This window comes from Staurois parvus, unplaced genomic scaffold, assembly GCF_062004578.1.
Source record: "Staurois parvus isolate SC_StPar_1 unplaced genomic scaffold, SC_StPar_1.0 ptg000183l, whole genome shotgun sequence".
In the NCBI taxonomy this organism is placed as follows: domain Eukaryota; kingdom Metazoa; phylum Chordata; class Amphibia; order Anura; family Ranidae; genus Staurois; species Staurois parvus.
Genome location: NW_028317979.1, coordinates 501,717 through 516,748, shown reverse-complemented (window position 1 = coordinate 516,748; position 15,032 = coordinate 501,717). Strand labels below are relative to the sequence as shown.

Below are 15,032 nucleotides of genomic sequence, written 5' to 3'. Positions count from 1 at the left end.
CAGTTTTATTCTGATAAATGTATACAATTAATGCATACAAGGATTGCATTCACAATTTGTCACAATTTATCTTTGAGATGCTGTTGCCTTTACCAGGCATGCAGAAAGGCCGAGCACAAAACTTGTCGAGCTAATATCTATTTGAGCTCTTTTGTACACAGTGTTATGACAGACTTAAAACACAAACACAGACACCCAAATAAAACAAATAAACTTAACATTTACAGTGTGCTCACATCTGAGCATTACGAGTTTTCTTGGAAAAACTTAAAGGCTCTAGAGCTAGCTGAAAATGGTATACGTGAAACATTCATCTGCAATATTTACGTTTTACTTAGGGAAAAAAAAAACCCCTCCATACATATTCAGTTAAATCCTTATTCAACTTTTTTTGAAGTGACCCATCTTCTATAAAATAGTCATACTGTACATTTAATGTTAGCTATTAAAAAAAAAAAAAAAAGGAGTAGTGGTTAATGATTCATACTCTGAATGGTCTAGGGTTGTCAATGGTGTACCCCAAGGTTCAGTGTTGGGACTCTTACTTTTTAATATATTTATAAACGATATAGGGTCTGGGATTAAAAATCCCATTTCAGTCTTTGCAGATGACATCAAGCTGTGCAGTGGAATAACTGCCTTACAGGATGTCTCCGATTTACAAACTGACCTCAATGCACTGTTTAATTGGGCAACTATGTGGCAAATTAAGTTTAATGTTGATAAATGTAAGGTTATGCACTTGGGGGCTAAGAATATGCATCCATCATACATACTAGGGGGGGCACAACTGAGGGAATCAATGGTGTAGAAGGATCTGGGAGTTCTGGTAGACCACAAGCTCAATAATGGCATGCAATGCCAAGCTGTGGTTTCTAAAGAAAGCAAAAACCTCTCTTGTATTAAAAGAGGTATAGACTCCAGAGAGAGAGATATCATATTACCCCTGTACAAATCATTAGTAAGACCTCATCTGGAATATGCAGTTCAGTTTTGGGCACCAATTCAGAAAAAGAACATTGGGGAACTGGAGAAAGTACAGAGAAGGGCAACCAAACTGATAAGAGGCATGGAGGAGCTCAGCTATGAGGAAAGATTAGAGGAACTGAATTTATTCTCTCTTGAGAAGAGGAGATTAAGGGGGGATATGAGAGAGGAGATTAAGGAGGGATATGATCAACATGTATAAATACATAAGTAGTTCATATAGTAAATTCGGTGTAGAGCTCTTCACCCTGAGGAAAAGGGGGCACTCTTTATGTCTGGAGGAAAATAAATATAATCTCCAAACACAGAAAGGTTTCTTCCCAGTAAGAGCTGTGAAAATGTGGAATAGACTCCCTCAAGAGTTGGTTCTGGCCAGCTCAGTGGATTGCTTTAAAAAAGGCCTGGATTCTTTCTTGGATACACAGAATCTAACTGGTTACTAACATTTATAGGTAAAGTTGATCCAGGGAATATCTGATTGCCTCTCGGGGGATCAGGAAGGATTTTTTTCCCCTGCAGGAGCAAATTGGATCATGCTGTGCTGGGATTTTTTTTACTTCCTCTGGTTCAACTGTGGGTATAGGATTATAACTTTTTTTTTTTTTTTTTTTAAATGGTTGAACTGGATAGACTTTTTTTCAGCTATGTAAATACAAACAAACAAAAAAAAAACAAAAACAAAAACCAAACATGACTTTTGTCTTAACATAGTAATACTTTCCTCACCTGGAACCATATTTTCAGTCCACACAATGTAGATGTTGGCCAGACAGGTTTGAAGAAGCGGGCGACAAGAGCACCAATGCTAACTGTGGTCATCCAGGCGATGAACATCATTGCACCTTTTAAAAGAAAGAAAGAAGTATAGGAAAAATCTGCCCCCAACACAATTGTACCTGCTGTCCTATATTTGCTATTTTGATTTCAACTACAGTAAAGTCAGCCATTGATGGTTCGAATCTTGGTTCAGCAGGGACAGAACCAAGATTTGAACCACCTATGGGCAGGCTGATTGTACCCAATTTGATTGTTGTACAACCAACATGTCACATATTTCATGCGATTTTTTCCAGCAGCTATAGCTGCTAGTAATAATTGCAGGGATGGCAACCTATGGTTGCAGGAAAGATTATCGCATCATCTATGGCCGGCTTCAAAGTGTATTTGTCCCCCCACTTTGTCTTTTTACCCACTGACAATGAAGGATAATCTTTGGTTTAGGAGTTGTCACCAAAACAATAACTAATGGTAACTATTCCAATTCCATATGCTCCAGCGACAACTGTTTAACCACTTGCCCTCCAGAGGATTTACCCCCCTTCCTGACCAGGCCATTTTTTGCATTATGGCGCTGCGTTAATTTAACTGACAATTGCACGGTCATGCAACTCTGCACCCAAATTAAATTTACATTTTTTTCCCCACGAATAGAGCTTTCTTTCGGTGGTATTTGATCCCCTGTGCGTTTATTTTTTGTGCTATTAAAAAAAAAACCCGACAATTTTGAGGAAAAAAAACCCAATATTTTTGAGTTTTTGCTATTAAACATTTCCAGTAAAAATTCAAATTTCGTCAAATTTAGGGAAAAATGTATTCTGCTACATGTCTTTTCTAAAAAAAAACGGGAAGCGGTTAAGACAAGAATACCCCTCAGTTTGAGAGATTACCTTTTGCTTATCTGTGGTGTGGGACAGAAAGTAAAGGTAAAACTCCAAACGAGGAACAGACATGTATAAAGGGGTTTTAAACTTTTTTTTTTTATATAAAGTAGGAAAAACAAACACACACACACTTAAAATAACCAATATGAATGTTTTCCAACAACCAACTCTTATTGTCAGCACAAATATTATGGGGCTTAGTCACATGCTCAGTCATAATTAGCAAGTGCATATGTGTGAGACTTCAAATAAAAAGCCTTCAAAACGTACCATGAAATTTGATGAGTATTGGAGATCGTGATCCTCCAACATCCTCAGGAGTTCCGCTAACATTAAACATTTTGTTGGTTATGAGGGGTTGTCTATGATGTTTTCTGATCAATCCTTAAAAATAATATTTTAAAGTTACACAGTGTGGTCTGTGAAAACAGGGCTGCAAGGCTATCATGTACAGAGCCATACCATTTTCAGCATCTCCATCAGCTAAGAATAAGTAGTAACTGCCATCCAAAGCAAACCTGTCTGAAGATGATGGGATCCGGATATCCCTGCGGAAAGAACACTGAACGACTCCATCTGCCACACGCCATGCAACGTCCTGCAGAGCATCCTGTAGACATGACATAACACGTTACTTGTCATTATAGTAGAAACAAGCAAAACACAGCAGACCTTCTCCCTGGAAAGGGATGTTAATTCCCTGTCTCTGCCATCTATTGCACTGATCTTCTATGAAACTAACAGGCTAGTTGGGACTTGTAATGCAGGGAGTACAGGGATAAGTATTGCAGCTTTCCAATATCTCCACAGGGTGGAAGAGGATCTGGATAACAAGACAAAAGGACAGAGAGCGCACAACCGCCCTAGTGTAGCTCCATTTATTAAAATAAAAATAATAAAACCAATTGCACTCACATGGTACAGTCACAGATAAGGCACTTCTGAACAATATTACGGTAATCCTCTTCAGTTCACTTGACAAAGAAGGCCACATGGCCATAGCAACCACATTGATGTTTCTTCCTCCCCTCCGAGCAGTGAGATGAACGCACTGAGCATGTGTCGGCTGGTCCAGGCGCATACACAGTAGCGGTGGCATGCTTTGTCTAGCCGCAGTAGGATCCAGGGAGCTGACAGCACAACAGATCACTGTGTGTTATGCAATCAGTGCAGAGAGAGGCCAAGGAGGATTAATATCATTTAGATGTGCCTCATCTGTAACTGTACCATGTGAGTGCAATGGGTTTTATGATTTTTATGTCAATAAATGGAGTTACACTAGGGCGGTTGTGCGCTGTCCTTTTGTCTTGTACTCATTATAAAATCCTTTTCTTGCTGTCCATTGAGAGACACAGGAAGTCTTAAAACTGAGTTCTACTACCTACAAGATGGCTGGGCACTGGCTTTTTGGCATCAGGCAACAACTTCCCAGATTTGTAAGGATGCCACCTGATCTTCTGTTTACGCAAGTTATACAAGGTGGACATTCCTGCCATCGGATGCCAGCTTTCAGCAGAAGGTCCATCAGGTGGCTCCTTGAGTTGCAGGCAGTCCCCAGTGTTATTGTTGGGCCTGTTAGCATTGTTTATGGTCGTCTACCCCTCAGTTGAAATGCTTTTGGAAGTAGTGACATTTTTTTATACTCCCCTTTTTAAAAACCTTTTTTTGATGTTTTATTGAGAGACAGAGGTCCCCCCATTCTGTTTATGATTATGCTCTCTGTGCTGTTTTGCTACACAACCGAGGCATGTTGAGAGTGGAACAGGTTATATCTTGGACTGGATTTCAGTTTCTTCATTTGACGGTGTCCAGTCCTCTTGTAGGAGGAAGTATAAACCGAACGTTTAAGACTTCCCATGTCCCTCAAAAGCCACCAGACTTGCACCAAAAAACAGTCACACAGGACCAGAAAGTTGCAACTCCCCCGTTATTCCAGGAAAAAGTATGGGAAGACAATTGTTTGTGGCCAATATACCAGGGAGGAAATCTACATGGAATGAATAGAGATGAAAACGCAATGAGTATCCCGGTCCCAGGAATATACATAATCCCACATTCAGGGCAAGGATTCAGATGGATGGAAACGTTCAACCTGACCATCCTACAGTAGAAATGGAATATTACCCACTACTATCAGCCATAGATATCCAGGTAACAACTTTTTTGAGTTTTTTTTATCAGATTTAAAATACATGGCCTAATACTATGGTAAGCAGAGTTTACCAGTCCTTTCCAGAACTGCATTGTTGGGAGCATGTTTTTTTTTCCAACGTAACAGGATGGCTTTACAAGCGTAGAACAAAAGTACACTCAGCAGGGTGGCAGTCAGCCCCTCTACAAGGCCCAAAAGGCAGACCAGGATTGAGAAGGGCAAAGACATAACCTCCGAGATAAGTTGAGTGACACCCATCCAAATTTGATGAACTAAAGGACAATGTCAAGAGATGTATGTGAAATATCAGCTGGGGTAAAGGTACAATGTAAGCATTCCACAGGAAGGGATTGACAAATACCAGATAGTTTACTAGGCGTAAAGTAAATACAATGAAGAAACTTCATATGAATTGTTCTGTCTTTAGCGGACACCAGATGCTGAAATGGGTAGTCCTACATATCATCCCAGTCATCCCCCTGTAAATCAGGAACATTAACTACTCACTTTATGGAAGAGGGTCTGACAGGGAAAAATTCCTTGTAGATTACAGAAAGTGGTTTAACCACAGAAGCAGAATGTAACAGCAATGGACGGGCGGAGTCTCCAAAATGAGCGAGCCAAACTGACAGAAAAGTGTGATGCAATTGTAAAACACCTGAAAAAGTACCAGTTAGAGTACGTATTTACCCTTTAATTTGTTAAATATGTGTCTGTTGAAGTCACATCTCCAATCATTTTAATCCCCCTAACTGCCCATACAGCTGGATCCGGCCTTTGCAGAAAATGGGGAAGTATGGGGTTAGGCCATAATATGGAATATGGTGAAACTCCTGGTCGCCTCGGGTATAGGATTTTGAGAGCCTGACCCCATGCTTTTATGGCGAGTTTCATTGAGCTAGTGACACAATGTGGTGTCTGAGGTCCAGTATAGAGCAGATATTTTAAGCCATAGTAAGATCCCATTACGGTGACCTCCAATACTCTAGCTGCATCACCATCGTCCCCATCAACCACATCTGAGCAAAAACCATTTGCCCTGTCAAAAAAATACTTGTAGATTGGGTAGCACCAGGCCACCCTGACCCATAGGTTCCTGTAAGGCCCTGAGTCCAATACAGGGGTGGAAGATGGCTAAATAAACCATTAACTTTTCTGAAATAGGAATGGGGTGCCCAGATTTTCATTTTTAAGAGATTATTCCTGCCAATTAGGTACAGTGGTAAGCATTTCCAGGCTTCAGTTTTTTGTTTCAGCATAGAAAGCAGAGGCAATACATTTAAGGCCATATAGTCCAAAACCTTGGTTGTAATTTGCGCCCCTGGATAGGTCAATCTAGTAACCCATCTCAGAGGGAGGTCAGGGTCCACAGGTGCTTTATTCCTGGGGTCTGCAGATGCTTTATTCCTGGGGTCTAATGGTGAGAGAATATTTAGCCCAATTAACTTTCAATCCAGAGTATCTGGTAAATTCATCAAACATCTGGAGGACTAAACACCATAAGGGGCCTGGGTCATTCAAAAATAGAGCCAGGTCATCTGCGTAGAAAGCCAGGCATTCCCAGATATCACCCCCCTTCACTGTTAGGGCTTGTATCTCGGGGGACAACTGAGGTGCTAAAGCTATGGGCTCATCATCAGAGTACTGTCTAGTGACTTTGTGAATGTGAAAATAGGGGGAAAGAGCATGGCCTCTTTTCAGGACTGCTCTAGGACCATTATATAGGATAGCAATGAAACTTAAAAATGATGGCCCAAAGCCCATGTGGTGAAGTAACTTGCCCATATACAACCAACCACCTGAGTCGAGGGTCTCTTCAATCCCTATGGAGACAATGGCCTATTGCCTATGCTCATGTGTGTAGTCTAAAGATGAGAGAAAAGTCTCTAGAGGTAAGTAACTGTTGACTTTTGGCGCAAAAATCCCATCTGGTCAATGTTGACCAATGATGCCACTACCTGGAATAACTGGGTGGCCAAAACCTTGGTCAGGATGTTTAGATCCATATTCAGTAAAACAATTGGTCGGTATGAGGAGCACTCCATTGGATCTTTACCTGGTTTGGGAAAAAGCACCACATATACATCTAGTACAGCGGTTCTCAACCTGGGGGTCGCGACCCCTTTGGGGGTCGAACGACCATTTCACAGGGGTCGCCTAAGACCATCGGAAAACACATATTTCCGATGGTCTTAGGAACCGAGACACCGCTCCTGTCTCCGGCGATGTGTGGGCGGGATGATATGCTGCCCCTGTCACCGCCTCCTCGCCGCTGATTGGCCACCGGAACTGTAGCTCAGGAGAGGCACACAGGCGGCCAATCACCGGCGAGGAGGTGGAGCTTGGAGAGGAGGAGCCGAGCGGCAGCGCGCGTAGATTAAAGAAGATCGAGGGAGCTGCAGGAGCAAGTGAAGAGAGCGGCCAGAGAAGGAAGACAGCTGACAGGTAAGTGCAAATTTTGCTGCTGCAGCCAGGTATGCAGGCTGTAGATGGGAGAGGGAGAGAGTGAGCCCAGGCTGGAGCAGGAGTCAGCAAGGTAAGTATCATTGGTGTCAGTGGGAGGGATAGTGCCCCATCATTTGTGTCACTAATACCAACGATGGGGCACTATTCCTCCCCCCACTGACACCAACGATGAGACACTATTCCTCCCCTCACTGACACCAACGATGGGGCACTATTCCTCCCCCCACTGACACCAACGATGAGGCACTATTCCTCCCCCCACTGACACCAACGATGAGGCACTATTCCACCCCCCACTGACACCAACGATGAGGCACTATTCCTCCCCTCACTGACACCAACGATGGGGCACTATTCCTCCCCCCACTGACACCAACGATGGGGCACTATTCCTCCCCCCACTGACACCAACGATGGGGCACTATTCCTCCCCCCACTGACACCAACGATGGGGCACTATTCCTCCCCCCACTGACACCATTGATGGGGCACTATTCCTCCCCCCACTGACACCAACGATGGGGCACTATTCCTCCCCCCACTGACACCAACGATGGGGCACTATTCCTCCCCCCACTGACACCAACGATGGGGCACTATTCCTCCCCCCACTGACACCAACGATGGGGCACTATTCCTCCCAATGACACCCACAATGGGGCACTATTCCTCCCACTGGCACCCACAATGGGGCACTATTCCTCCCACTGACACCCACAATGGGGCACTATTCCTCCCACTGATACCAATGATGGGGCACTATTCCTCCCACTGATACCAATGATGGGGCACTATTCCTCCCACTGATACCAATGATGGGGCACTATTCCTCCCACTGATACCAATGATGGGGCACTATTCCTCCCACTGATACCAATGATGGGGCACTATTCCTCCCACTGACACCAATGATGGGGCACTATTCCTCCCACTGATATCAATGATGGGGCACTATTCCTCCCACTGATCCCAATGATGGGGCACTATTCCTCCCACTGACACCAATGATGGGGCACTATTCCTCCCACTGATACCAATGATGGGGCACTATTCCTTCCACTGATACTAATGATGGGGCACTATTCCCCCCACTGATGCCAATGATGGGGCACTATTCCCCCCACTGACACCAATGATGGGGCACTATTCCTCCCACTGATATCAATGATGGGGCACTATTCCTCCCACTGATCCCAATGATGGGGCACTATTCCTCCCACTGACACCAATGATGGGGCACTATTCCTCCCACTGATACCAATGATGGGGCACTATTCCTTCCACTGATACCAATGATGGGGCACTATTCCTTCCACTGATACCAATGATGGGGCACTATTCCTCCCACTGATACCAATGATGGGGCACTATTCCTTCCACTGATACCAATGATGGGGCACTATTCCTCCCACTAATACCAATGATGGAGCACTATTCCTCCACTGATACCAATGAAGGGACACTATTCCTCCCACTGACACCAATGATGGGACCCTATTCCTCCCACTGACACCAATGATGGGACACTATTCCTCCCACTGACACCAATGATGGGGCACTATTCATCCCACTGACATTAGTGATGGGGCGCTAGTCCTCCCACTGCAAAATTACAGTTATGAAGTAGCAACGAAAATAATTTTATGGTTGGGGGTCACCACAACATGAGGAACTGTATTAAAGGGTCGCGGCATTAGAAAGGTTGAGAACCACTGATCTAGTAGAAGAAGGTAGAAGAAGCCAGGCAGTGTTTATAAAATGAGTGCATTTTAGGGACCAGAATCTCAGCATGTGCCCTATTGCATTCTGCAGGGAAGCCATCTGGGTCCAGGGAATTATGAGGCACAGAATGGCACAAACATATACTCCTGCGCTGGAGGATGGACTCCACAGAGGTATGAGACCACAAGTAGGTGCTGCCCTCAACGGACCAGGGGGATCCAGAATACTGCATACAAAGACAAACAGAGGACCTAGTGCATTAACGTTTTAAAAGATAACTTATTCAAAAGGCCAAAGGCCAGGCTCTGATGAAGATGTAAGCCTCGAAACACGTCAACAATTTTGAGGTCTAGGAGTCCCATTACGGATATCATCCAGCGTGACTGGACCCTGCTGTACTATATATGATGTGCCCTTGACATTTGTCCCTTTTGTGAGTATATTACCACTTATTTATTGAATAAATGAATTATTAAGCACACACTGGAGACTGCAGTATTGCTCAAAGGATTCAACGACAACCTCTGGGTTCAAAGACTATTCCCCTGCCACTGTTTTGACACAAGGAATATTAGTCTGTGCCTGTTGGTCAGCAACTAGCGTGGCTAACAATTTTCCATTTTTAACACCCTGAGCACAAAGTAGAGTGTGGGAGGAAACCAGAGTACCCGGAAGAATCCAACGCAGCCCTTCTAGTACACAAAATATGGTTTAGAGCAGTCATATGAACACTTAGTTGACATCTGGCGTCCAGTAGGGACACATATGAGCTGTCACATTGGGAGGAAGTATGGACCTGTTTGAACCACGTTTCTTCATCTTGCAAACCTTAATGGCAAAAATATACTCCCTCGTCATAACCACCGTAAAAGGTATCCCAAATGATATGTTTCTGCACATTGTTCAAGTTATCCTCCCAGAAGGAGGTAACCGAATGGGCCACAACAGTAACCACCTTCTCTTCCTGCAACCAACCTGAGACTAACCTCCAAACCACTCTCCCAGGCTTTGTAGGGGAATGGTAGTAATATTGATATAAGGGAGTATGATCTGATATAGCCCCTGCCAGGTAGGAGGCCTCCAGCACCATTTGGAGAAGTACAGTATTTGCAAAAGTCAGGTCAATCTTAGAGGAAGACCTATGCATTCTAGACAGACAGAAGTAACTTCTAATTTGAGGGTGCTTCCAGTGCCAAATCATAGTAAGGATGGGTGACTAAAGCCCAGGTGAACAGGTCAGCAGTAGCATGCCTAGAAATATTAGATTAATCCAGGGAAGCATCGAATAGGCCACTATAGTCCTCTGCAAGAATCAGAGGCAGGTGTGTAGAACGTGCCAAATTGTCTGTTATTTCATACAACTGGTTGGAAAGGAGGAGGCAGATGAACATTCACAAAAACCATTTTGCAAGCATAAATATCCAATATCACTAATGTATCTGCCACCCCGGGTCAAAGATAATCTGAAGGATGGCACAAGGCATTGCTTTACTGATAAGGATGGACACTCCTGTGGCAGAAGAGTACGTGGCATGTAATGCCCTCTGAATCCATGAGCTACACAGGGCCAATACCACCTCTACCATCTAGGTGGGTCTTTTGTAAAAATATAATGTGAGGCCTATGTGGCTTGAGATACTGGAATACCAACGCCCATTTAAATTTATCGTTTAAGCCTCTAACATTCGAAGAAACAATGTGCAGCTTATTACTTATACTCAGACCGTGGGAATAATATGTAACAGGAGTATAGGACCTAGATGAGGAGAATATGCATGTTCTCCCTGTACCTGCGTTGGATTCTTCCGGGTACTCCGGTTACTTCCACACTCCAAAGACATGTTGGTAGGTTAATTGGATCCTGTCTAAACTGACCCTATTATGCATGTGAATGAATGCAAGTTATGGACCTTAGATTGTACGCCCCTTGAAGGTTAGGGACTTATGTGAATGTACAATATATTTATATGTAAAGCGCTGCGTAAATTGATGGCGCTATACAAGTACCTGAAAAAATAAAATAAATTTCCCTCTAAGACATAAGGCCACACCATGTGAAACCAAGAGCGGTGCAGGTACATAGAGTAGGGGGCAGATACCGCATAGAGAGGCACATAGAAACAAACCCACAAAAAAACTCCATGCTGTTACACCAAATAAAAAAACAAAACAAAACTACTAAGTATACAGCTTAGTCACAAAAAACAAAAACATCAAAATACTGAAGCGTGACAATGTTAGTGTATACTTCTTATCCACTGCACAAAGCCCACATGCTAGGTAGCTAGGAGCTCCGCACAACAGGAAGTTCATGATTTGATATTTATCATCCAAAGAGTCCATGGATGTGTCTTTAAGACTGATCCAGGAGGGAAGCCAGCATGGCCTTCCTCCCACGGTAGAAGGTGCGTGACACAGGGAAAAAAGAGCAGCTCAAGTGTAAGGCCTCCAGGGACATCTGAACAAGAACCTTACTTGCATTGGCAGGAGGCCATTTAACAGTTAATCACTGTACAAGAGGAAGAATAATGTAGTTCCCCAAAGGAAGAGAAAACATGATGCATATGCCACTCCATCACAGGGAGTCTAGCCACTCTTGTAGTGAACCAAAGAACTTGGCAGACCCCTGATGTTGCACCCAAAGTCTGCTGAGGTAGAGCATATTGTATTGCAAGCCGTTCTCCCACAGCCTGCATCAGACCATCGTAAAGGACATATGCTTCTTCAGAGTCTCTGCAGAGAAATCTGGAAACACCATGATCCTGTCATTCTCATACGAATGTTACGAGTCTTCACCAAGATGGTATCTTGATCACAAATTTAACAGTCTCACCAGAAAGGGTCAAGGAGGGAACCCCGGAGGTTGCCGTCCTGTAGAAACTCAGCCCTTTCCCCCACATAAGTGGGGGGCATCTAAGGCATGAAAAAGGGGGAAGAAGAGCTCCGCAAATACCGTTGGATGGGGATCCTCTGCACCTTTGGGCAGACTGACCGTTCTGATGTTATTGCTGTGCTGCCTATTTTCTGCATCATTCACTATGTTAGTTTTAGTGGATACCATGGCCTGAAGATCAGAGAGTTTTCTGAGCCAGTAGTATCCACCACCGCGCCAATATGTTCCTCAGCCTCAGACATGTGATCCCTGATCTTAGCTAGGTCACGTCTGATCAGCATTCATTCCGTGGCCAGGTGGTGAATGCACACCATCGGTGCCACTTTACAGATATTAATGGCATCAAGTATGGGCTTAGTGAATTGGTGGAGGAGAGCCCACTTCAGATGCACCGTCAGATGCTGTCTTTTCCATCAATGCAGAGTACTTCCCTCCTGGAAAGCAGGATGGAGAAGGAAGCATAGTGGAGCAGTAGCATGTGACCCAGCTCTTTTCAGGTTTTGAGGCCACGGGTCTTTAGGAGGCTTCTCCTTCCCTTTCACAGCCAGCCCAGCACCAATCCAATTCCACCAGCAGCAGGTACTCAAAGAGTTGGGCAACACACCCTGAAATTAGTACCTGGTCATAAATATAAACAAGAGCTCCAGCACAGAGCATCCTCACTGGCTCACATTCTAGCCATGCCCCCAGAGAAACATGAATTTGGTTAGGTAATTAGATTCTACATCACATAAATTTCTCAGATCCTTTCAAAAGGATATCTCTGAACCTGCAAAAACTCAAGACTTAGAAAATGATGGCCTACAAGAGCAGAAGACCCAGAAAAGGATAAGGAGTCTGCAATGAACAAAGAATCTAAGACTTTAAAAATTGAGCCTGGAGTGGATGAATTTCAAAATTATTCTGTGAAAATGTAAATGGTAAGGGAATCCACAGTACATTAACTCAAGTAGGAATAGTTCAGTATAGTGCTTGTGTAAGGATCTAGGAAATGTCTTATTGGAACACATTAGACTATTCCATTGGACCATAACCTGAATTTCACAGCTTATGCAAGTTTTTTTGCTGTAGGTACTATACAAGTGTACTTAAAGTGGCCATATACTCTTTTGGCTCATTTCAGATCTTCCATTTTAATGGATACAAATGCCCAACTCTCAGAGACAGTTTTCATTGCCAAGCCCCCTTCAAACACAGGTAAATTCTGTCAGCCTTCTTTCTATTTCTTCCCTCTTCTTCAGCTACAGGCTAGCACATTCTCTCATCTCCTGCTTGACACTGTTCATTTATTTACCAAAAGAGACAGAAGGGTCACATTCACTGAACGTCATAAAATTAACATTGTACCCAGCTACCTAAGAAAAGTGTCAAGCCAATTGTTTCAGTGCCAAAATGGTAGCAGTGAGAACATATATGCCCAAGCGTACACCAAAAGAGTTACAGCTTCCAATATATTTAACAGACAAAAAAGGATTTCAAAAAGGTTCAGATGTGTAGTACTACATAAGATGCACAGTATTCCAGTCTTTAAAAAGGCTTCATACAGTGCCTTGAAAAAGTATTCATATCCCTTGAAATTTTCCACATTTTGGTTTTCTAAACTTTTTTCAAATAAATATCTGAAAAGTGTGGCGTGCATTTGTATCCAGCCCCCTTTATTCGGATACCCATAACTAAAATCTTCTGGAACCAATTGCGTGCAGAAATCACCTAAATTAGTAAATAGAGTCTCCATGTGTGTATTTTGATCTTAGTATAAATACATCTGTTAAGCCCTCAGAGGTTTGTTAGAGAACATTAGTGAACAAACAATATCAAGAAGACCAAGGAACACAAGAGATAGGTCAGGGATAAAGGTGTGGAGAAGTTTAAACCAGGGTTAGGTTATAAAAAAAAAATATCCCAAGTTTTGAACATTTCACGGAGCACTGTTCAACCCATCATCTCCGAAAATGGAAAGTGTATGGCACAACTGCAAACCTACCAAGACATGGCTGTCCACCTAAACTGTCAGGTCGGGCAAGGAGAGCATTAATTAGACAAGCAGCCAAGAAGCCCATGGTAACTCTGGAGGAGGTGCAGAGATCCACAGCTCAGGTGGGAGAATCAGTCCACAGGACAACTATTAGTCATGCACTCCACAAGAATGTCCTTTATAGAAGAGTGGCAAGAAGAAAGCCATAAAAAGCCCCATTTGCAGTTTGCAAGAAGCCATGTGGGGGACACAGCAAACATGTGGAAGAAGGTGCTTTAGTCAGATGAGACCAAAATTAATGTTTTGGCCTAAAAGCAAAACGCTATGTGTGGTGGAAAATTAAAACTGCACATCACCCTGAACACACCATCCTCACCGTGAAAAATGGTGGCAGGATCATGTTGTGGGGATGCTTTTCTGCAGGAGGGACAGGGAAGCTGGTCAGAGTTGATGGGAAGATGTATGGAACCAAATACAGGGCAATCTTATAAGAAAACCTGGAGACTGGGGTGGAGGTTCACCATCCAGCAGGACAATGACCCTAAACATACAGCCGGAGCTATATGGAATCTTTAGATCAAAGTATTTTCATGTGTTATAATGGCCCAGTCAAAGTCCAGACCTAATCCAATTAAGAGTCTGTGTCAAGACTTGAAAATTGCTGTTCACAGACGCTCTCCATCCAATCCAACAGAGCTTGTGCTATTTTTGCAAAGAAGAATGGGCAAACATTTCACTCTCGAAGTGTGCAAAGCTGATAGAGACATATCCAAAAAGACTTGCAGCTGTAATTGCAACGAAAGGTGGTTCCACAAAGTATTGACTCAGGGGGGCTGAATACAATTGCACGGCACACTTTTCAGATATTTATTTTTAAAAAATTTTGAAAACCATTTATCATTTTCCTTTCACATCACAATTATGTGCCACTTCGTGTTGGTCTATCACATAGAATCCCAATAAAATACATTTATGATTTTGGTTGTAACATGACAAAATGTGGAGGAATTTCAAGGGGTATGAATGCTTTTTCAAGGCACTGTAAACGTACTCCATTAATAAGCCTATGCTGACTAGTATGGAATTAAGTGTGTGCATCGCTATTCACATCACCCAAAATCAACACACAATAAATCACTAATTTATGCTACTAATGCTAATGCTACTACCTTGCAT

General features: G+C 43.2%; 1 protein-coding gene across 1 annotated transcript in view; it reads right to left on the bottom strand.

The window, feature by feature from the left end:
- LOC149462176 (ferric reductase 1-like) overlaps nucleotides 1-15,032 on the bottom strand; it is a 61,195-nt gene that overhangs the window by 22,307 nt on the left and 23,856 nt on the right. The window contains exons 8-10 of the mRNA XM_089677266.1: nucleotides 3,111-3,258; nucleotides 2,919-3,032; nucleotides 1,714-1,829 (exon numbers count right to left, since the gene is read on the bottom strand). Coding sequence (XP_089533392.1) covers nucleotides 1,714-1,829; nucleotides 2,919-3,032; nucleotides 3,111-3,258 — 378 coding nt within the window. The remainder of the gene's footprint in view (nucleotides 1-1,713; nucleotides 1,830-2,918; nucleotides 3,033-3,110; nucleotides 3,259-15,032) is intronic.